At 50.0% G+C, this 24,629-nt stretch overlaps 1 protein-coding gene across 1 annotated transcript in view; it reads right to left on the reverse strand.

Moving 5' to 3' along the window:
* Window positions 1-14,347: 14,347 nt before the first annotated feature.
* The window catches only part of Chmp4b (charged multivesicular body protein 4B), a 38,990-nt gene continuing 28,708 nt past the window's right edge, over window positions 14,348-24,629 (reverse strand). Inside the window, exons 2-5 of the mRNA XM_015481619.2 lie at window positions 19,364-19,541; window positions 17,249-17,363; window positions 16,470-16,596; window positions 14,348-15,210 (exon numbers count right to left, since the gene is read on the reverse strand). Of these exons, the coding sequence (XP_015337105.1) occupies window positions 15,146-15,210; window positions 16,470-16,596; window positions 17,249-17,363; window positions 19,364-19,541 (485 nt within the window). The 3' untranslated portion in view covers window positions 14,348-15,145. The remainder of the gene's footprint in view (window positions 15,211-16,469; window positions 16,597-17,248; window positions 17,364-19,363; window positions 19,542-24,629) is intronic.

The raw sequence follows: 24,629 nt of genomic DNA on the forward strand, positions 1-24,629 counted from the left end.
TTTTTTTTTTTTTTTTTTGGTGTGTGTGTGTGTGTGTGTGTGTGTGTGTGGTGCTGGGGATTGAACCCAGGGCCTTGTGCATGTGAGGCAAGCCCTCTGCCAACCAGGCTACCTCCCAGCCTCCTCCTATTTCTACAAGCGTTCACTCCCCCAGGCTAGTGAGCCCCCAACACTTAACAACCTCCACGGCGGGGTGGATTATGTTACCCACAGCCCAGTGTGGAGGCCCCCTTTGGAACAAAGAGCAGAAGCAGCGCTCAGATACTCTCTAGAGGGGAGGATGAAGGGGCAGGGAGGACAGACGGCTTTTTCATTTTGTTTGGAGCACCAGGGGTACAACTCAGTTGTGCCCTGCCACTAAGCTACTCCCCAGCCTTTTATATAAATTTTTTATTTTGAGGCAGGGTCTCACTAAGTTGCTGAGGCTGTCCTTGAACTTTCAATCCTCCAGTCTCAGCCTCCCGAGTCACTGGGATTAGAGGTTTGCCACCACATCCAACTTCACAGACAGGTTTTTAAGAAATGTATAATTTGGGCTGGGGCTGAGGCTCAGTGGCACAGCGCTTGCCTTGCACGTGTGAGGCACTGGGCTCGATCCTCAGCACCACAAATAAATAAATACAAAAAAAAATTTTTTTAAAGAAATGTATAATTTAAGTCTATTTGGGAAAGGCCATATCTAATTCAGATATCATGTCTCTGCTTTTTCCTTAAAATGTTTCTAAAATCCAAATTTTGAGTATATCAACATATTTATTTTAAAAGTAAATATTAATATTTGAGCTAATATTGATGATGAATTTCTCGGAGGGGCGGTAAGCCCTGCGTAACGTCACACTTCTCTGGGGCTTTCTGTCCCCCCTAGAGCCCTACTGGTCCCCTGCCCAGCCTTGCTCAGGCTCCTTCTCAAGCTAGATCTTTCTCCAGACCATGGGTGCTGGGCCTCTGGACTCTTCCTCGAAGTCCTTCCACTGAGCACCCAGCACCATCACAGGTGCTCCGTGGTCCCCACCCTGACTCCTCCCACTCATGTGAGGCAGAGTCCCAGGTGCCAATAGCCCCCCTCAGGGATCGTCCCCATGGAACCCGAGTCTGTCCCCTCCTCTCGAGGTCTGCTGCTCTCACCCTAGCTCAGGCTGTCACTTGACACCTACCTGGTCATGGCCTCCCCATGCAGGCGGAATGAGCTTCCTCAACACCCTGCCCTCACATCCCTCCCCTGGCCCCAACAATCACTGGCTCCCTAGGGCCCAGGCCAACACCCCCACTCCTCAGCACCAACGCAGTGCAGGGCCCGGCCCCTGAGGGTCTCTCCAGCCTCATCACTGGAGCGTTAGGTTCTGGTGACAGTCACACAGCTCCACAGCCCTGACAACATTCTGACACCAAGCTTTGGCTCACGCTGTGCCCTCTCTCTGGCATACCTTCCCACTCTTGCCTCCTCTACCTCATCTCCACATCCTTTGTACCTCACCTTCCAGCCGGGTTCAGCCAATTGGCAACACTGTTCAAAAGTGTGTAATGAAACCCCAGTGCAAGGGTGCAGCCCACAATCCCACTATTCAGGAGGCTGAGGCAGGAGGATCACAAGGTTGAGGCCAGCCTGAGAAACTTAGTGAGACCTTGTCTCAAAATTTAAAAAGGCTGAGAATGGGCTGGGGCTGGGGCTCAGTGGTAGAACACATGTGAGGCCCTGGGTTTGACCCTCAGCACCACATACAGATAAATAAATAAAGGCACTGTGTCCAAATGGAGGGGAAGCCAACAGGACTGGTTTCCAGAAGAAGCCTCATACAGTGGAGGAACCCAGGTTGGCTCCCTGGGGAGAGGAGGTGAGCCAGGCTGGCAGAGGATGAGGCGCGGAGCCTGCGAAGGAGGAAGGAACCGTTCCACAGCAGAGAACCCAGCATCCGCAAAGGCCTGGGGCTGCCATGTCTAAGGAGGCTTGACTCCTCCCAGGGCTCCTTTGCCATGAACTAGATCTGGAACGTTCCCCATCCTCCACTGCGCTGTCTGCAGGAGGGCCTCTCTGAGGACAGGACTTGTTTATGTGGTTGTAAAATGAAAGCCAGGGCCCCCCGAGCCCGCACCTTCCCTCTGCCCAGTGCTCCTCCAACACAGTTCTCCCAACCACACACAGTGAGCACCTGCTGTTTGCCACCCCTGAACCAAGTGCCAGGGATTCAGCTGCTAAAAAGAAAAGGGCCCTTCTGTCAGCCAGAGATAGATAGGCCAGAGGGGCTGCCGCCAAGGTGGCAGGAACCCTGGGGCCATGAGAGCCAGAGGAGGCCCCTGACCGGCCTGGAGGTGAGGGGAGTGAGAGGGCTGGGTGGGGCGGCCTCCAGGGCAGAGGCCAGGCTGCTGCCTCAGCAGAACCCCCTCAACATGGCACAAGATCCAATAATTCTCCTTTCTCCGTCCCCTGCTGGTTTCCTGCTTATGGAGAGAGGACAGGAGGAGGAGTTGGGAGGTGGCTGGGACGGCAGAACTTGCTGCTCTGCCTCGAGGGTGTGTCCAGCCTCACGTTGAATCTGCTCCTTAGAATGTGGGGTATCCAGTGCCTTTGCCTGACCCCAGTCACTATTTCTGGGGCCACAGAACACTTTAATCCGGGATCATCCTGCTACGCACACAAAGGTGTTCACTGGCCCCTTATCTGCAAAAACTGGAATCAACCCTAGTGCCCAATAGTGGAAGAGGATGAGAACCCACAAGAGCAGGGACAGCATCTTTATTTCTCATGGTTACATCCCCAGTGCCTAAGGCACATAGCAGGTGCTCAGGAAACATCTGTGGAAGAAAAGAAGAGGAGATGGAGAAAAGGAAGAGGAAAACTCTGAAAGGTTCTTCCAGAATCCCGGAAATGTCCCCTTCAGCGGAACTGAAAAAGACGAGCTTTCAGAGGCTGTTATTGTTCATTTTTAAAACTTCCATCAAATGACTCCAAAATTCAATTCCACCCTGAATGTTTTTCTTTTTCATTTTCGCCCTCCACCATCTTCTTAACACTCTCTGTTGAATTTCCTGTTTGGAGAGGCTGATTGAATTGTGGCTCTGGGGACTTGTGACAGTCACTTTAGACACTTAGAGTTCCAATCACGCTGCTGCCATCCCAGCCCCCCTGCCTTAGTGCCAGAGAAACCATCTCTTGTGAGAGCTGATTACATCTTTACAGCCCAGAACATCACACTCTAAAACAGAGGCTGTAAAATCAGAATCCTCTGGGACTTACGTAGTCCAGGGAACATACTAAATGCTCGTTTAATGGGGAAAGCCTGATTAGGAAAAATGCCAGCACTGGTGACGTCATTGGAGAATCACCAGGAAGAGTCTGGGAAGGCTATGGAGTCACCTGGCCAGAAGTCCAACGTCCCTCCGGCCCTGGGGTTTCCACAGTCCTCTCTCCAGAGAGAGCGGCAGCCAAGGAAGTCCATGGGGGTGAACCAGGGTGGAGTGTTGAGGAGGATGCACATTGTTTGAGCACCTACCGTGTGCTAGACACAATCTCACAGAATCCTGGGAAGAACCCTATCAGGGAGATTTATTTCCACCCTTTTACAGAGGGGGTTTCCTGCAGGGTCTCAAAGGCTGAAGCAGTGGGAGCAGGTGGTGGCACAGCTTGTAATCCCAGCAACTTGGGAGGCTGAGGCAGGAGGATCACGAGTTTAAGGCCAGTCTGGGCAACTTAATGAGATCCTGTCTCAAAAAATAAAAAGGACTGGGGTGTGGCTCAGTGGTAGAGCACCCCTGGGACCAATCCCCAGTACCAGGGAGAAAAGGGAAAATTAAATAAATAAATAAAGCCTAGTCAACTCACTTCTCTTATTCCCAGGACCCATTGGTGATCCCCGATCTAGAAAGAGATGAGAAAGGGACACACAGGAAAAACAGAGATTGCAGAAGGAGGGGGCAACATGGGAGGCTGTATGGAGATAGCTAAGGCTGCCAGGAAGTGAAATCAGGTAGGGCACGAAGGGCTTGTGACATGCAAGTACACACTGGGCCACACATGCACGCACACACAAGAAGAGTGCACACACGTGCTCACAGACACACGGGTGCACGCGCATGCACTAGAACATGTACGCAGGCCCACATGCACCCCTTTCCATACACAGGGGTGACACAAACGAGGAGGAAGGCGAACACGCACACGCAGACATGCGCACTCAGCCCCACGACGTGTGTCTGCACGCAGACGGGCACACACGTGTGCACGAAGCCCGCCGCGCCCTCCCAGGGTCCCTGCCCACACCTCACAAAGCCCTGCCGGTTCCAACCCAGCAACCAGCGACTCCATAAATATGACAAACAGCCCCTCCAGATGGCGCCGCACACGCCCCACTTCTCATGCTCGGAGGAATGGCATTTTCTATGCCAATAAATCCTCCTGTTTGGAAACATTTGCCTTCTTAATTGGCCCGTTTATGGGTAAAATATGTTCCCGGGCACGGCTCTGCCGCAACAGGGCGCCGCACCGCAGGAGGCGGGGTCTGACGCCCCGCCCACCCGCTCCCGGGACGCGGCCGTGGGAGGTCTGGGGCTCCCGGGGCCTCTCCTCCCCGCGCCTGGGTTTCTGATCTCTTCCGGAGGACTCACACTTGCTGAGGCGACTGCACCAGCGTCGAGGTCTTAGAGGAGAGTCCTGGGGCCCTCACTGTCATTTCTCTGTGAGGTGTGGTCCACTGTGACATCCCCGGAGTGGGCTGAAGGGTGGCCCCCCAGAGGATATGTCCACACTAGACCCCGAGACCCTGAGAACGTGACCTTAGTGGAGAAGACGCCTTTGCAGATACAATTGAAGGTTTCGAGGTACCATCTTGAATGGGGCTGGGGATGTGGCTCAGTGGTAGAGCACCTGCCTGGCTTGCACCAGCCCTGGGTCCCTTCCCAGCGCCACCAAGGGAAAAAAGAAAAAGAAAAAGAAAGATCTTGAAACCCCCCAGTGGCCCCGAATCCAATGACAAGTGTCCTTACAAGAGAAGACAGAGAGAACAGGAAGGATGAGAGATCAGAGGCTTCAACCCCAAGGGCTGCGGGCTGTGGCAGCAGGGCAGCCCCCCAGATGAGGCAAGGAAGGACTGTGCCCTAGAGCCTCTGCTGGAGCGTGGCCCTGCTGACAGCTTGCCTGGAGACCTGGGCCTCCTGAGCCCGGGGAATAGCTGCTGTGGTTTCAAGCCAGCCAGTGGGAGGGGATTTGTTATGGCAGTCTCAGGGACGGGATCCACCCCCTCGTTTACATGGAGGCGGCCACACCTCCTGTGGGTTCTGCGGGAGATCCACGCTGGAGGTGGGGAAACTGAGGCCCTCAGAGGCCAGGGCATCATCCAGTGCTAACCAGCCCCCTGACCCTCCTGGTGCTGCACCTCCTGCCGGGTCCTCTCTAGGTGCAGAGCAGGCAGCTACACCTTGCCCAGGGCAACCTCCTCCTCACCTGCCCCCCAACCCAGGCAAGGGGGCACTGATGTCCATTCCCCCCTTGCTCTAGCTCCTGGGTCACATCCCACCCCAACTCCTGGGATTTCCAACCCACTTAGCCAGCCTGCCTCTGGGCGGGGGATCACGGAGGGGGGGGCGCAGTTACTTCCCAGGGCCAGGAGACACAATCAGGCCATAGAAGGCCCTGGTTCCTCTTCCTCTCTTGTCCTTAAGAGCTGGTGTATAGTTCAGTGGCCCCACTGTGCCCAGGGGCCACAGTGGGTGGGAAGTAGGAGTCCCCCACTGGGTGACTTTGACCAACTCATTCCCTCCTCTGAGCCTTCACATATTCAACTACACAACGAAGATCATAATAATAACCACTCCTGCTGGGCACAGTGGCACATGCCTGTAATCCCAGCAGCTCAGGAGGTTGAGGCAGGAGGATCTCGAGTTCAAAGCCACCCTCAGGAATTTAGCAAGGCCCTAAGTGATTCAGCAATGAAAGAGGGCTGGGGATGTGGCTCGGTGGTTAAGATGTGGCCCCTGGGTTCAATCCCTGGTACCAAAAATAAATGAATTAATAATTATAATGATAATAATTACAATAATAACAACCATTCCTAAGGGTCGCTGTGAGAAAATGGTGGAAAAACTCCAGGGAGCCCTTCTCAACATGCTGGGCACCCAATAAGTGCTTAATAAATGCTGGTGGGTATTAAAGAGAGCTTAGAGGCCTATAAGAAGGGGCGCTTAGCCTCTGGCTGAAGGAGGTCACCTGACCAAAGAAAGGCCAGGGTGACAGCAGAGCCAGGGACAGGCAGGCTGCACCAGTGGCGATGGCCCCATGGGGCTGCAGCACGCCCCCGCGCTCCACACAGGACACCAAATCCCTTGCTCGTGACTGTGACTCAGCTTAGATGCTGCTCTCAGAGCCCAGGGGTGGCCCAGGGTGATCCACGCACAGGGAGGAGGGGAGCTGGGGATATCATCTGGATTTACAACCAGTGTGACAGCCAAGGTTCAGAGTCTGGCTAATATGAACGTAAACCAGGTTATTAACATGCAGCCAAGAGGTGTTGACTAAGGTTAAATGTAGGGAGCACAAAGGAGACCTGTAATAGTGTTGTCACCAAACCTTTCACAGTTCTGTAGAAACACTGAGTGCACCATCCAGGCCAGGGCTGCGGTCTCCCACCCCCACTGCAGGCAAAGCCACACAATACCTGTGGATACAATGGCAGCTGCTCTTGTGGAACTTACGGTCTGCAGGTGGGGAGACTGAGGCCTGCAGAGGGTCAGGGCATCACCCAGGACCCAGGCCCTGACCCTCTTTGTGCTGCACCTCCATGTAGACAGTACCTTACAAGTAAATGTGAAGTTTCTACAGCAATGAGAACTGAGCAGGGACACTCAAGTGACAAACTGTGAGAATATATACCAAAGGAACCAAGGGTCAGGGAAACAGACCAGGCAGAAGGGCCTCTCCCAGCTCATAAGGGCAGACGGAATTCAGGGAAGTGACAAAACCTGGCTTAGATATTCAAACACACCCCTGGCTGCTGGGTGAAGGATAGTTTATAGGGGGTCAGGGAGATATAGGAAGGACAGAGAAGAGGTCATGACTGGCAAGTGACGCTGGTGAGCTGGATCAGAGACAGCACAGATGTCACCAGTGTGAGACTATGCAACTACACAGGGCCCTCAGTCAGAAGGGTCCACGCCTAATTTAAGACTCTATTGTTTCTGTCTTGAAATTCTTAATAATTTTGGAGCCACAGGCAGTGTGTTTTCATTTTGCACTGGGCCCTGTGGGTTAGTGACCAGCCCTGACCGAAGTAGCCTCAAAGACACCTTTCCCCACTGTGTGCTGCAGCTGCTGTCCCACCTCCCAGAGCCAATTGGTTCATTTTGATTTTTTTCTTTTTTAAAAAAATGGTTTGAAGGGGCTGGGGATATAGCTCAGTTGGTAGAGCGCTTTCCTTGCATGCACAAGGCCCTGGGTTCGATCCTCAGCATCAAAAAAAATGGTTTGCAACTCACCATTTAGGGAGTTTTTACAGCAAACATTAGCCCCCAGCCCCAAGGCTGTCTTTATCAGCTATTTCCAGAAAATATCTAAGGTCCACCTCAGCCCTGTGCTGAAAAGACAGTTTTGGGCACCCTCCCCAGGAGACTGGGTCACCACAGTCCCCTAAGTCTGGAGGGCCAGGGCAGGAAGGCAAAGGCCCTCATGGGACAAAGAGGCAGAGGAAACCAGTTTTGTGGGGTGGAAACACTTGGCCTGGGCTGCTGAGGTGGGCTGCTCATTAGGACAGAGAGGACAGCCGTTTGGGGCCCCAGCTTCAGTGTCCACTGCAACCACTGAAGTCCCCAGCCTTGGACCCGCTTTCCCCCGCTGGAAGTGGGCAGTTAGCTGCCCCCCAGCCAAACTAGGGAGAAGGTCTGACCACGTGCTTCCCTCCTTGGCCAGACACAGGGCCCGGGGAGGGACTTCCCAGAGGGTGAGGAGCCCCCACAGCAGCCCTCGGCCGGGCAATGCAGGGCCCTTGCAAAGCCGGACAAGGAAAATGACGACGATTGTCACCACTGCTGTGGATGCACTGGTCCCACCTTCAGGCTGGCGTGTCCCACTTCCTACTCCCTCTCCTACCCGCCAGGACCCTGCGGGAGCCAGGACACATTGCACCCCCTGCGTGTTGGGCTGGCAGGGGTGAGGGGGCTGGGTGAGGGAGTAGGAGGTAACAGGGGTGGCCGGGGGCACGGGGTGCCGGGATCCTAAGCGAACACCCCTCCTCACGCTCCACCTGGCAAAGACCACCCCCCCACACCCCCGGGAAGGACCCAGCCTCCCCAGTCAGGCAGTGCGTGGGCCTCACTGCCTGGGAGATGGCGCCACCTGCAGGCCCCCTGGCGCCCTGCCGCGTTGGCCCCTCGTACCCTAAGCCCCAGGCCCTGCTCCCTCTCAGGACTGGGTCACTCTGTCCCTCAGCGTTTCCCAAATGGTGTTGCTCCTTGATCCAGTAGTTTGGGAAATGTCTTGGAGATTCTCAACGCACATTTGACTTGAGTTTACTCCTCGGTTCCCTGAATCCTGAGGCTGAGGGAGAAATGACTCATTCTGGGCTTTGGTTTCCTCATCTGCAGAATGGGCTGAAAGTGTTGCACTAGAAGAGATGATCTCAAAGGCAAGGTGGGATTTTCAGATTTTAATGAGAATCATCTGAAAGTGCATTTAAAATTCAAGTTTCTGGGCTGGGGCTGAGGCTCAGTGGTAGAGCACCCGTCTGGCATGTGTGAGGCCCTAGGTTTGATCCTCAGCACCACATAAAAATAAAACTAAGGTATTGTGTCCATCTACAACTAAAAAGAAAAAGAAATTGGTTCAAGTTCCTGCTAGATGTGGTGGCCCACGCCTGCAATCCCAGCAACTGGGAGGATAAGGCAGGAGGAGGGTATCCAGATTGAGGCCAGCCTGGGTAAATTAGCAAAACACAGCCTTAAAATTTAAAAATTAGTTCTTAATAAGCAGGAGGGAAAAGTAGGGGCGTGACTGAACAGTAGAGCACCCTGGAGTTCAATTCTTGGTTTCATAAATAAATAAGCAAGCCCCTGGGCGCCATACCCTTAGAAATTCTGACCCATGCAGGAGTCTGATGCAGAAGGTCTGCCCAGCCCAGGAAGAGACGTGGAAGGAACAGGACTTCAGTGGGCTACAAAAGCAGGCAAGGGCCAGGTCCTGCCGGGACCTGATGTTGAGACATCCAGAGGTCAGCAGAAGCCAGGGGAGGTTGTAGAGGGGGAGTGGCAGCCCTTTAGAACACTCACTCTGCCCTAACAGGTAGGAGGGAGGCACCGGTGGGAGTTGGCCAGGTGGGTGGCAGAGACCAGGGAGGTAACTGCAGAAGTCACCCAGAGAGACAATAATGTCCTGGGCCCAGTGCTGGTAGTGGAGGGGGACAGAGGGATGAAGCAGATTTCAGAGGTAAATCCTTTCCCTTCTTTGGAAGACAGGAAGAAAGCTCTAGAATCTTTATTATGCTTATTCTTATACCGACCTTTAAAAACTTCAGTAAGTTGTATATAACTCATTACACACTACAGCAGTACAGTAGTACATATATAGAATGGATAGATGAACATGATATATATTCAAAATATTCAAAAATATTCAAAAATACTTTCAAGGGCTGTGGCTGTGGCTCAGTGGTGGAGCACTTGCCTAGCATGTGTGGGGCCCTGGGTTCGATCCTCAGCACCGCATATAAGGACATAAAATAATGGTCCATCTACAACTTAAAAAATATTAAAAGAAAAAATTTATCTTAAAAAAAAAATACTTTTGACATGAGTCGAGAGACCAGATGAGTTAGCGTAATACCTGGCACACAGGAAACCCTGTCAATTATCACAGTAGACTGTGTTTCCCAAAGATGGTCTCAGTGACATCTCCTGCCCCCAGCCCATGCTCTGAGAATTAACCACATCCCTATCAGAGGTGGACTCTTCTTCCCCTCCTCTTGAGTCTGGGTGGGTTTGCAACTCACTTATAATTAGTGAAATCAGTAAAGTATCCTTGTGGCTTCTGAGGCTAGGTCACCAAGGTGACACGCCTCCCGTCTTACTGGCTGGGACAATAGCTTTGAGAACCCTGAGCTCTGACGGTGTTGAGGCTGACATGATGTAAGGAAGCCCAGGTCACAAGGAGAGACCACATGTTCTCGATGACAGACCCAGGACAAGTCCCAGTGGCAAGTGGCATCCACTCACTACCACACACACAACATGACCCAAGAGGGCAGCGAGTGGTTCCTGCCTCCAGCACTGGGTCACTCCAGCCTCCAAGCCTTCTCAGGTAGGCCTCAGTTATCACAGATCAGAGACAAGTCACTCCACCGAGGGAGGGGGGGTTTGCAAATTTCTAATCCACAGAATCTGAGAGTTCATTAAAATAGTTCTTTTCCCAAATAAGTTTCAGAGTGGTTTCTTTTTTCTTTCTTTGTTTGGTACTGGGGATTGAACTCGGGGCACTCGACCACTGAGCCCCATCCCCAGCCCTATTTTGTGTTTTATTTAGAGACAGTGACTCACTGAGTCGCTTAGTGCCTCGCCATTGCTGAGGCTGGCTTTGAACTCACGATCCTCCTGCCTTAGCCTCCCAAATCACTGGGATTACAGGCGTGTGCCACTGCACCCGGCTCAGGGTGGTTTCCTGTGCATCAATAGAGAAGCAGACCTGCATCATTATGGACCTGTGTCTTTGTCCATGCTTTCTGTGGGGAAACTTGATGTCCCCACAGAGCCACCAAGCTGAGGGAGAGAAGGAATCAGAGGTAGCATCAAAGAGATGGTCTGGGAAACACTGAGAAGAAGGCCCCTGACTCAGGAGGGCATGTGGGAAGAAATACTGTCTCAGCCAAGGCCTCAGGTGGAGCGGAACCCAACCCAAGAGCCGTCCCACCCTCCTCAGCCTCTAGCAGATGGAGGCTACTACAGAGATCGACCCCATGGCTCCATTCCAGGCCACCCTGGATGATTTTGGGTCCTGTCACCTTGGCCTCTTTTGCTCCCAGCAGGAGGTAAAAATCTGAGAAAGCTGGCCTCCTTTTGGGACCCCAGCATTGGCCACCTTCAGAGTTGACACCATCTAAGGGAGACAGGGTGTCTCACCGTGAGCCTGAACCTCCCCCACCACAGTGGCAGGGAAGGAGAGAGCTGGATTCCTGTGGCGCCTCTGACCACCAGCTGTGACCGTGGACAAATCCCTCTACCCCACAGGCCCTGGGCTTTCTCAGCTGTGAAACAGGGCAACAAACCGTCCTGTGTGGGCCAAATAAAAAGCAGGTTCCATGGCTCTTGGTAAATGCTCTTCATGTTCCCTCCTTTTAGAGCTGCTGTTCTTAGTGAAAATCAAAAAGTTCAAGCCAGCACCGCCACTGTGGGCCAGAGGACATGTTTCTGCTCACAAGGATCAGCAAGGCCAGAATGCAGCTGGCAGGAGTGGGGAGAGCTGCTTCCTGGCACGAGGGGCAGCCTGGAAGAGGCCTGGACCGAGAGACGGGAGCCAAGTTCACGCCTCAGCTCTGCTAATGAAGCTCCCAGGCACCTCAGCGCCGCAGTTGCCTCATCTATAATTCATTTCCTTGATATCCGCTGTGTCTATTGACTCTGTGCCATTGTCCTGCTCAAGCCCAGAAGCAAGCCTAGAGTGGCCCCAGGCCTTTGCACATGCAGTGAACTGTTGTCCTGTCTCTGCTATTTCATTTCTTTTCCCATGCTGAGTCCTCATTGGCCCTCGACCTTGGCTGAGACAGTACTTCCTCCCACAAGCCCTCCTGAGTCAGGGGCCTTCTTTCCAGTGGGTTTCATCACGCTGGTTACCCAGTCTGTGGTGGCAACAAGGAAGAGGTAAATAGCAATGTCCTTTTTTGGGGGAGGGGGTAACCAGAGACTGAACCCAGGGGCATTCAGCCACTGAGCCACATCCCCAGCACTGTTTTGTATTTTATTTAGAGACAGGGTCTCACTGAGTTGCTTAGTGCCTCTCCATTGCTGAGGCTGGCTTTGAACTTGCAATCCTGCTGTCTCAGCCTCCAGAGCCGCTGGGATTACGGGCATGCGCCACCGCACCTGGCTGCAATATCCTTTTTAGTCATCCCATCAAACCGTGAGCTTCATGAGCACTGGCACAGAGGTGCTCAAATACATTTGCAAGGTTTCAAGTGGTAGAATTCGACTGGCAGAATGTCGGGGGCTCTGGCAGAATGTCAGGGGCTCTGGGTTCCATCTCCAGCACCACAAAATAAATCAGTGAAAAATAAAATTTAAAAAAGGGACCAAGAAGGCTGCAAAGAGGAGAGGAAGGCCAAGGGCCAGAACTCTGGGTAACAGGAGTTGGGGGGGTATGAAGGAAGGGGCCCGGTCATAGAGGGGCCACGAAAGCCATTCTGAGAACTGTCCACCTGAATACTCCAGTGTGGGTCCCAGCCCATCTACATTACAATCACCCAAGGAGTGATTCTCCAGCCCCCAGTTCTGGGGCTTTCAACCAGCTTCTTGGGTGATTCTGAGGCACCTTTAGTTTTCCAAACACAGAAGAGAAGGTAGAGGCTAAGGGGGTTGAAAGAAATGTCATGATCCGACCTGCTTTTAAAAGAAACTGGTAGCACTAACCACATTCGGGTTTGTTTGTGGGGTCTGATGATTGTGTCAACTACCCAGCCACCGTCCCCCCCTTCTTCCAAGGTATCAATTGGATGGGCTGCAACAATCTCAGGGAAGGGTGGCCCCACCCTCAGCCTTACGGGAGAATCCTGACTGAACCCCTTTGTCTGGCTCCCACTTTCCCAGACTTCCTTGGAGCAAGTAGTAGTCATGTGCCAGGCATGACCCATGAGTCCTGAGGGCATTTGCGTGGGTCTTCCGGGAGTCTGCCTCCTGGTGACGTGGGCAGGGTGAAGGCAGAGTCAGCAGGTACTGATGACAGGCTCCTGGCCTCTGGGGTGTGACGCAATGCCAGTTAATGACCCAGAGGTGGCAAGTCCAAGGAGGAAAAGCCTATGTGCTCAGGACAGCAGAGCAGAAGGACCCCATGAGCCTGGTTCCTGAGGACATGGTTGAGCACTGCCCCCAATCCCCAACCCACCACTAATACCAATCCTGAGATTAGAAGATTGTTACCAACCTGAAGGTAGAGACCCCACCTGTGGGTCATGCACTCCCAGTGCCTTCAACAGTACCTGGCACAAAGGAGGTGCTAAATACTTTTTAAAAATAAATAAATGTTTATTTTGTTATTGGGGGGGGCAGTTACTGCAGTTTGAACCCAGGAGTGCTTAACCACTGAACCACATCCCTGGTCCTTTTCATTTCTTAAGACAGGATCTCACTAAGTTGCTTACGGCCTCACTAATTACTGAGGCTGAACTTGAACTTGTGATCCTCCTGCCTAAGCCTTCCAAGCTACTGGGCTTACAGGTGTGCACCACCATGCACAGCAACTTGGAGTGAATTTTGAACGAATAAGTGAATGTCACTTAGGTCTGTTGGTTGAGTCTTCTGTTGCAGGTGAAGGAGGGATGCACGGCCACTACTCTTCTTTTTTTTTTGGTACCGGGGATTGAATTCAGGGGCATTGACCACTGAGCCACATCCCCAGCCCTATTTTGTATTTTTTATTTAGAGACAGGGTCTTACTAAATTGCTTGGTGCCTCACCATTGCTGAGGCTGGCTTTGAACTTGTGATCCTCCTGTCTCAGCCTCCCGAGCAGCTGGAATTATAGGGGTGTGCCACCATGCCCGGCTTCCTGGTTGGTTTTAATCTTAAGAGGTTCGGGGAAAATGGGGTATCCTCTCACTACTGCCAATCTGCATGCATACTTTGCGATGAACGTGCATAATCTATTTTGCTGAGAGTCTAAAGTGTTCATCCAATTCTCCAGCAGGTACAAGAGTTATAAAAAGTGCAGAGAATGGAATGGGCTGGACCACAGTCACATGGCAACCCGCAGCAGACTGGAAACAAGGGTTTGTGTTAATTCTGTCACTGCCCGTACTTCCTCCCCAGGGAAAGGCCAATTTCTTCAATCCCATTGGCCTTGCCCAGTGGGAGCACCAGGGTTTCCAAGAGGAGAGGCTCCTGCCCGTGGACATGGACAGAAGAGGACGAAGACCCTGGAACTACGTGAGAGCCAACTCACCTGAACTGAGCCCAGGGGATCCCCAAGCAAGGTGAGCCTCACAGATCCAGGGCCTCTAGAACCAGAGTAGATGTCTGATGAGATAGGCTCCGCTCTTTGGCTCAGACTGTTGATATATGTCATGTTCAAGTTTTCCTTGTTTCCATAGACACCACTGGACCCCATGCTGGCCTGGGAAAGGTCAGCTCCCAAGGTAAATGACAGACTAATTGAACACAACGGCAAAGTATGAAAATTAATTGAGATATTTAATAGACAGTGCAAACCATAATTTCATCTGAATATAAATGTATGCACATGTTTCCAATGAGTTATCTATCAGTTATCACAAACAGCAACAAGGACCTTAGAGCCATGTTAGAAAACCGTAAAGCTGGAATTTAATTCTAACAATCTCACTTGCTCTCAAGAGAACACATCCATTTCAAATCAGTGTCACAAACTCCAAAAGAGCAGGGGGGTGGGAGTGAGGAGGGCCAGGGTGGTAAACACGGGGGGCCAGTACACAGGTGACAGACAGAAAAGAAACACAGCTCTCGAGGAAGCCAAAACCAATGCGATATTACAGCTAAGGACAAGGAAAAGCCTATGGCTTTTAAAAAACGACTTTTCTGCCAGTACCATACAGTCTTACAAAGAGATGTGCGACAAGTCAACTGACTTAAAAGGACAGAGGCTACATTTTCAGATCATTTCAACTGCAAATGGTCGACCCTTTCCATTGAGGATTCAGCAGTGGAGTTAGCATAGTCCAGAAGCTCAATGTTGGATTTGCAAATACAGTTTATTTTACAGAAATTCAACATTATAAACAGCAGGCACCTCCCTCCCGCCCGCCCGTCCCTCCCCCCGCCCTCCCGCTGGGCGCAGACCATGCTCTGAGCAGCGATGCGGCCTGCTGCTGCTTTGGAGTGAGATTGAGAGCGATGGAGGCTGCCTGCACCACATCCTGCCTGCCCGCACACGCAGCGCCTGCCCACAGCGCAGGCCACCAGAGTCTGTCTGGGCCCAGCCTGCACTGGACCAGTTATATGGATCCGGCCCAGTTCTCTAATTCCTTCATGTCGTCGTCCTCCTCTTCCTTCTTCTTGGCTGTTGAAGACAGAACAGGCTGTTTAGGGGCTGGCTGAGAGGATGCTGGCGCACTCTGGCTGGGGACCAGGGCTGCGCTCCACCCTGCAGCCCCCTGGCCTCCAGGCTGTTAACCAGCGGCTCCTCAGGGCCTAAAGCTGTCACACAAAACTCCAGGACCCCAGGTTCTCCCTCCCCAGCACCTCCCCTCGGTCCAGCAGGGGCAGATAGGTGAGGAAGTCTCCACACTGAGAGTCACCAGCATTCCCACGAGGTCTCAGTCTCAGAGCACCATAGGCGGTGGAGAAGGGAAGTAGTTCACAGGAGCTCGATCCTCGCCAGCCTCCCACCTCCACCCCAACTGCTTGAACCCCCAGGGCACGGCCCCAGGAGGCTTGCTGGGCACTGACTGTGTAAGAGGCCTCTCCTCTTATACAGAAGACACGGGTGACTATGGCCTGGTCTCACACCACTGCCTGGGTGCTCTCTCCACACCAGATCAACTGCTTTACCTTTTTTTAAAAAATATTTTTAGTGTAGATGGACACAATAACTCTATTTTATTTACTGATTTTTATGTGGTGCTGAGGATCGATCCCAGTGCCTCACACATGCCAAGTGCTCTGCCACTGAGCATTTATCAAGAAGCTCTGGGTGGAATATTTTTATCAGGGGTGAAATATCATGATAGGGGAGGGGGAAAGTGACAGGGAGAAGGAAACCATGGGACAGCCAAAGCTGTTCCCAGGGGCTGTCTCCGAGGGCCTGGGCTTTTCAGGTGTGCATAGCACAGGATACTAGATGGAGCATGAGCTACTCGACTAAAATTCTCACACCTTCTCACAGTGCCTAGAACTTTCTCTGGAGAAATATCAGTCTAGAATAGGGGCTCTCAAATGGGAATGAGTCCCCAACCCCCACTGCCAGAGGACATTTGGCAATGCCTGGACAAGCTTTTAGTTTCACAAAACAGAGGGTGTTGCTACTGGGGGAGGCCAGGGGTGTTGTTATTACCCACAGTGCACAGGACAGCCTCCCAGGCTTACCCCTACCTTCAGAATTATCTGGCCAAGTCCATAGTGCTAAGGTTAAAACAAAACAAAAACAAAAAAACCTGTTCTAGAAACTAGAAAAACGCAGAAGACATTGTTACTGTGGCCACTGCAACACATTCTGGTTCTCAACCCTGCACAAGCCCAGGACCCAGACTGAAGTCAACCAACCATAAGACACCCCTCACCTGGTGCTGGTAGATGCTGGCTGTAATAAGAAATACTCACTGGGTTTGGAGGGTAGGGCTATAGAGGGAACATTTGGTAGAGGAACTGTTTCGGGTCCACTGATCTCCAGCAAATTCTTGTCTAGCTCCTCCTGTTCTAGTTCTTCTAATTCTGCCATGAGCTCATCCTGGTGAAAGAAAACAGAGTGAGGGAGGTAAGGTAAGAGGCTAGGCTGGTTTCTCCTTATATGACGCAAGTCAGAGAACACAAAGAATTTGAGAAGGGCTGACCTTCAAGGGACTCAAATCTAAGGCATAATGAAGTATCCTCACTAGGGGCTGCTACTGTATTTTAAAAACCCAAGGGACTCCAAGTCCCAAACTGTAGAGCAGCAATGGATAGGTAGGTGGCCAATGTCCAGAAGGATGGTTCAGAGATCAGAGCTAAATGCTCCTTCCCTGGCTTTTCCTTTATGTCAGAGCTGTCCGAGGGGAAATCCCGTATACTTCTCCAGGACATGGTCACCTCTGCTCCCCCACCTCTGAGCCCAGTGCCCACCATGGGAAGGTGCAGGGTAACTGCTTGTTGAAACCAATTACGGAGCTGATGCCCGATGAAGGTTCCTTTAGGTCAACTACCCAAAACCATGACAGCATCCCTCAAAATCTAGCATTCAGGAAGACTTAACACCATGCCTGTCTCTATCCAAGTCTGGAGGGGTAAGAACTGGTGATTTCCAAACCACACACCCCTGCTGAGAACCTTCAATAACACATCAAGGGACGGCCTGGCCTGGGTGTCGCCTGTGAGGTTTCTGTGATCTGAATGAAACCACTTACCTCATCAAATTCTTCTCCAAATCCTACAGGTTTTGAAATAGCTGTTGAAATCTCCTCTGCAAGTTCTTGCTGGTCAGCAATGTCCTGCATTAACTCATCGACTTTATCGATGTCCCTTGAAATGAAATGAACAGATTGTCATACTGGCCGACGGGTCTGCGTGAGGAGCTGCAAAGCAGAGCAGAAACCCTCCGCACACAGCCCGCTTCCCAGCTCCATCGCTACCATCAGTCAGGCCCCTCCAGGGATTACTTGTCATAACTGCCTCTACTCCCCTTTAAAATAAGGAACAGGTATGTCCTTAAGACATCACCTAGTCTAACACCCTAAGAAAATAAGGCTCAGCAAAGTTAAGTGGCACAGTCAAGGTCCCAAATGCAAACGAGCAAACATGTCAGATGAGCCCACAGGACTTTAACTCCTGAACCAACAGCTCTTTTTCAAGCTCAAAGGCAACTCTGTAGGGAGGGAGGTAAAATCACAAATCACAAAATACAGCATGTGACCTGAAAGCCTTTCACATCTGCCCAAATCCACTCTGGCTCCACTACTAGGAAAGGAGAAGTGTGTATGCCAAAAGAAAGGCAGTGTGTATGCAGCACTGACCATGAAACACACAACTATTCAATATGAGCCACGTGCATGTACTTCAAGGCATGCACAGTGTTTACAGAGACGTGCTCTGTTCTAGGTGACTGAGAGAACGGCCCTCACCAGATCAGCTCGGTCCAAAGCATCCACCCTCAGATGACACCTCCCTTATGTAAAAATAACTTTTCCCAAAAAACTCTCATTTCTAGAGCAAGGAGCGGCAAACTCTTTCTGTAAAAGGCCTGATAATATATATTTGTGAATTTGTGGTATCTCTGTAATAAACATTCAACCTTGCTTTGTAGCACAAAAGCAGTCACGGGACTGGGGTAATAGCTCAGTGGTTGAGCACTTGTCGAGTAAGTGTGAGGCACTGGGTTCGATCCTAAGCACCACATAAAAATAAATAAAATAAAGGTACTGTGCCCATCCCAAACCAAAATTAAAAAAAAAAAAAGCAGCCACAGATGATAACTAAATTAAAGGCATGACTATGTCTCAATAAAGCTTTATTTACAAAAATAGGTGGCAGGCTCACAGGCTGCATTTTTTGGGTGAGGTGGGTACCAGAGAATGAACCAAGGGGTTCACTGAGCCACATCCCCAGCCCTTTCTCATATTTTACTTTGAGACAGGGTCTCGCTAAGTTGTTCAGAGCCTAAGTTGCTGAAGCTGACTTTGAACTTGTGATCCTCCTGTCTTGGGCTCCTGAGCTGCTGGGATTACCAGCATGTGCCACCACGCCCAGCCCAGAGGCTGCATTTTGCCAACCCCTGTCCTAGAGCACAGCTGAGTACTAAAAGGGAAGCAGGAAGGGTTCCAAGCACCCGCAATATAAGCTGCCAAGTCAAGAACTAAAAACAAATACAGAATTTTGTTCATGGAAAAGGCCCTCATTTGAAGCCTCCTAACCTTTACTTACAATTTTAATAACCTTGGTTATCTTGTTTCTTAGGTCATTCCCATGAGAAGCAGCCACCCAGAGAAGGAAGGACTGCTGAAGGCAAAAACATTGCCAATATGACAGCCATAGCCCAAGAGCAAGGGAAAAGGCAAGTTTCCACCACAAGCAGACATAAGAGCAGGGAGATCCAAAGCTCCTGGAAGCACCACACACACCGGGGCCCTACAGTGACGGCAAAGTCACAACCACTGGTTCTAGCCCCAGTTCTGTCCATGCTCACACATAACCCAGGGCGTGTGGCCTTCCTCCTCTGGGATACAAGCTTCTCCTCTTGATGAGAAGAGTTCCTAAGGACATTCCCAGCTTAAAAAGTACGCTCATCACAATAGTAAAGAATCAGGCAAAAAAATATTTTCTTCACTCCACGAGCTTTGCTTCCAAAGGCAACAGGATTCATAATTATAATTCATTTTAGAAGGCTCCCCAAAAGAAGGCAGATTAAATCAAATTCGGGTGCTTAAATAAGTCAAGGGGTCCACCCCAGGACACAGCCTGAGTGTGTGCGGCAAGCCAGGGCTGCCCTACACTTGGATGTTCCTTGCACCAGCAGTGACACGTACATGTTGTCGTGGGCAGCCTTCATGGCCTTGGCGGCATAGCCCATGTTCTTGAGCACCTCAGTGTTGGTGTTGGCGTTCTCCAGGGCCTCCCGCTGGAACTCGATGGTGGACAGCGTGCCGTCAATCTGCGCCAGCTGCTTCTCGTACCTCTTCTTGCGCTTCAGCGCCTGTAAGGCCGCTGCATGGGGAGAAAACATGATTTCAGACAGCCCAGACTTGGGAGATATCCTAGAAGTCACTTGAGCATTCCCCCAGTTGGGACCTCAGTTGTCGCCTCCACTACAACCAATGGTTAATAAAATATTCTCTTCTACAAAGAAAGCACATCAATTTTCTAATAAAACACAAAAAATTTGCATACCTCAAAATGCAGCCAAGGAGCAAGCACACAAGCAAAAGTTCACACCTCTGCCAACACACACCCAAACCAAAGCACCCAGAAGATCACTTTGAGGTCAAAGTCCAGATCCCAGATGTTGGTGAGCTAGTAAGCTTCCTGCTAATGTATGCAAACACCTAGCACCTTAAAATGTAGACACCCCTGCCTAAAGCCCAGCAGTGCTGATTATTATAAAGCAAAATTAAAGCACCATTTAATGCCAACTAATTCTAAAAGTAATAAATGCCTATACCAAATACTAGGCGAATTCACATTAAAATGCTAAGCCAACAACTCTATAAATGTTTGCATGTGCCACAGTACCCAGCCTGGCTTCTTAAGACTGTAGGGGGTGCTGGGGATGTGGCTCAAGCAGTAGTGCGCTCACCTGGCATGCGCAGGGTGCTGGGTTCAAACCTCAACACCACATAAAAATAAAAGATATTGTGCTCAGCTAAAACTAAAAAGTAAATATTAAAAAAAAAAAAAAAGACTGTAGGGGTGATTTTGTTTTAAAGGCCCAGTCAAAGCAAGCAATTTGACCAAGATGAATTTGTGAAAAAGCTGTGCCAAAACTACATTTCTCAAACCCAGATTTCCTTCCCGTTACTGTCTCAGTTCCCCTCTTCAACACCCATCTTAGATGGGCATCAAAGGCAAAAAGGCACCTCAGCAGCCTGAGGCAGAAAGAATGGTTGAGCTGGGCCACACTGGGCTGTGCAGGCTGCCCAACCCCACCTCAGGCCCAGGAGCACCAGGCCCACAGACACACGCAAGCCTATGCGCTCCCTGGGGTCCAAGAGCTACAGAACCAGAGCCACCTCCTGCAGGCTATAGGTTACAATCACCCCCCCACACACACAGGGCTGTTTCTCTGTCACATCAACATGAATAGCTAACAAATTTCTTCTACTCATATACACTGTTAGTCTAGGATTCCTTCCTGAGAACCACTCGCCAAGGGAAAATGGCTTGGCCTCTACGTTAGTGTCCACAGGTCCTCCAAAAAAAAGCAACAGCTGAAACAACCAGGAAGAACTCCCCCAGCCAAAGGATAAAGCAGGCTAAAGAGAACTTGCAGCAAAAGTGAAGAACAATAAAATGTGCCTCATTAAATCTGAAAAGCCACTTAATCTGTTTCTCTCTTGATCCTGACATGAATCACTAAAATGGCTGACCCCAAAACCCTTGCTGAAAACCCTCACCTCCTGCCACCACTAAATCACATGCATGCTACAGAAGTTCCTCACAACGGCAACCCTGTAGGCAGAAGAGGAAGCTGAGGTTCAGAAAGGTTCCATAACCCAGTCCAGGTCGTCAAGGTAGTGGAGAGGGATTTAAGCCAGGTGTGGAATCCCAGGTCCATGCACGTCCTGCCTTTCTGTTGTGCCTCCCACTTGATGGAGAGGGCAGGATCTTGCCCTGGAGGGGCTACCAATCCATCAGTGAGTGCCCAGGGGACTGTGGAACAGAAGAGGGAGTGAAAACCAACCACTCCTTTGCTTGAAAAATCTCAAACCCTCCATCTGCCCCCAGGACAAAATTTCCACATGGTTTCATGTGGCCTGAAAGGACCTGCAGAATCAAGGGACTGGGATTCTCTTCATAAACCCGAGTCTTGGGAGCCCTAGCACCAGGTCTTCAACAACCACGACGACAGAGAAAGCTACCCTGGGAGAATCCTGCGGCTGCTGACCTGCTTCCTTCCTGGGTAACTTCCTTGCTGCTTCTCCTGTGACAGAAAACGGCCTAGACACACCCTAATCACCCAGTGACGGTTCAAGCTCAGCTCAGGCACCCTTTCCCAGGTTCCCCACCCTCCCTTGTCTACCATTCTAGATTCACCAAGGCATTCTAAGAGCCTGCCACCAGCAGGGCAGCAGTCCCACCCATCTCATTTCACTGAATCTTCTGGCACTCAGTGATGATAGAGAGCCAGACCCCACTCTAACACGGACAGTGTGGGTCAAAAGGATGAAAGGACACCCAGGCTAGCTGTGTGATGTGAGGAGGGGAGGGCTTGGCCACTGTCTGTGTAACCCCCAGCCCTCTGCTGTTCCCTACCATGGGCTCAGAATTACAGCAAGCAATTCAGGGACAGTTCTCAAGAACAAACACAGAGATGATGGAGCAGTCTTGCTTTTTAGTGTCCCAAGTGTAACAGGAGCCTGATAAAATGTTTATGAAGCTGATTTTATACCATCAACATCCTGATCTGTAAAAATTAAAGTTAGTGTTTCCAAGGGGAGGGGGCCTGCGGGTAGGGATGATAGTAGAATGAATCGGATATTATTACCCTGAGTGCATGGACGATTACACGACTGGTGTAACTACATCATGTACAACCAGAAGAATACACTCCATTTATGTATGATGTGTAAAAATGCATTCTACTGTCATGTATAACTAATTAAAACAAATAAAAATTTCAAATTAAAAAAAGATAAAGTTATTGTTTCCATATTAACATCACAAATTTAGAACTGCTTTTTCTTTTTTGTGTGTATGTAGGGCGGGGGGGGGGCACTGAACAAAAAGGATGCTTTTTAACTGAGCTATATCCTCAACCCTTTTTAATTTTAAGACAGAGTCTTGCTGGATTGCCAATGGTAGCTTCAAACTTGCGATTCTCCTGCCTCAGCCTCCAGTAGCTGGGATTATAGGCTTGTGCTATCACACCCAGCTTGTTAAAACATGTCCACTGGCAGTGACTTCTTGATGCCAATCCTAAATTTCTCTAACCTCTACCTCCTCTTCTCAGCTTCCCCCAAGCAATAAATGATCTGGAAGCAAATACTACTACACAAGGAAGATAAGCAAGTGACACCCTGCAATGAAAAATCATGATAATACTATTTATCTTTGCAGACTAACATCTAGCACAAGGACTAGGTACACAATATATGCCTAGTATATATTAAACTGAATCTCTACTTTCATCTGTTTTATAAGATTTCTATACACACATAGTCTCCAATTTAGAATCTTTCACTTTACAACAGTGCAAATGCACATCTATATAACCACTTTGATTTTCATTTTCAGTATGGTATTCAATAAATTACACAGACATTCAACAACACTTCATTATAAGTAGGCTTTGTGTTACATCATTTTGCACACTTGTAGGCTAATGTAAGTATTCTGAGCATATTTACAATAGGCTAGGCTAAAATATGATGTTCAATATTAAATGCATTTTTGAAGCACCTGTATTCTGACGAGGGTTCCCCATGTGAGGTGCAATTCCGACTCAGAGGAAAAATGACAGCATCTTGTTGAAACTCAAGACTAGAGCAATCATCTGGCATGATCCTCTCCCTGCATCTCTTCTGTTCATCAAATAGGACCTTCTACAAGCTACTCACCATGAAGTGTACTCCTCTGAGACTGGGAACAGGTTCCCAGCAAGGAGCCTGGTTCCAGCAGCCTCTACCTACTACAAGGTTGGTGTAGCTGCCTCCCCTCCAGGCGGGTTCAAGGACTGCTGATCTTTTTTACTCCATCTAACTTCCACATGTATTTCTCAACTCACTGAGAACGCCAAAAAGAAAAGGTATATCCTGAGAAAAGCCTAAACACAATTCATAAGTAAAGTAACCCTGTCTGCATGTGGGCTGCAAGAATATGTGTCAATAAATAGTCACAGCACTGGAACCATCCCATCCCGTACAACCTGGAGCACCGCAGTGGAGTGTAACTTGGGGTACACAGAAGGCTGAGAGGAGCCCATTGCTTCTAAAGGTAAGCAATACCCTTCCTGAACAATATCCTTCTTAAAACTTCCTCCAACACAACCATATTCCTGACCATAGAGATTTGCTTCTACATGTAGCCAAAGTCCAAAAGGCCAAGCCCAATGTTTACATAAAAACATCCAGGCTTTTAATGCTGTGCCTAAGGTTTATAAGTTCCTGATGGTTAGATTAAAAACAAGCATTTAAGGACTGGGGATATGGTGCAGTGGCAGAGTATCTGCTTAGTAGGCAGAGGACCCAGGTTGGATCCCTAGTACTACTTCTTATTTTTGACTAATGAGGGGCTGTTCATCTAAACCAAATATTCAAAGAGGTAGCCAAAGAAATTCCTTTTCTGCCAAAGAACTCCCGGTGTCGTTTGTAAACAAAATGGCTTTAATAACTGAAATCTAACCCAGACCAGGCTGATAGAAGTTTAAGAGGTTGCTTTTAGATGGAAAAAATAGTCCTTGGAATCTCCATATTTAATTATGCCTTTGCTGGTTCCAAGAGAGTAATTACAGCAGCAATTACAGAATCTAATAACCAGCTTTATTGGCTCTGAAAGCTGAAGCAAAAACAACTCCAACCATGTTGAAATAAACATTGGTCTCCAGACAGCTGCTTCATTAGACCCTCCAACAGCTATTTGGGAGAAAGATACAGAAAAGACACCCTAAGAAGCAAAGAGACCAGTGGGAAAGACATTCACTTAGGATCAGAAACCTTTTCTGCAAGGCATCTGTTGTGACCACAGAAATCATTTTCAGAGACTACATCAGTTCAACACAACTAGATAGGACACGGCTATCTCCTAAGCAAAGGCCAACATCGCTTTGAAGTGGTGTGAGAAGGAAGGCAAGGCTGCCTGCTACAATATGCCCGAAATTCAGCACAGGGCCAAATAGCCCAGAGTATGTCTAAGATGCCACAAACTCATGACCACGCAATCCCTACTAGCACAGAGTCTCTGGCATGTAGAGGAGGGCCCAGTGATCTGCTCTCACTAAACACACAGTGGGGTCCACAGCTCTTTCAAAGACCAAGATCCTACATTTGAAGGTATCTAACAGAAGGGCTGGGAGGGAAGAAGTGCCCACTGTCAGCATGAAGAAGACAACAAACACAAGCACACTCCAAAGGACGCTTA

Source organism: Marmota marmota, unplaced genomic scaffold (genome assembly GCF_001458135.2).
Source record: "Marmota marmota marmota unplaced genomic scaffold, marMar, whole genome shotgun sequence".
Lineage (NCBI taxonomy): Eukaryota > Metazoa > Chordata > Mammalia > Rodentia > Sciuridae > Marmota > Marmota marmota.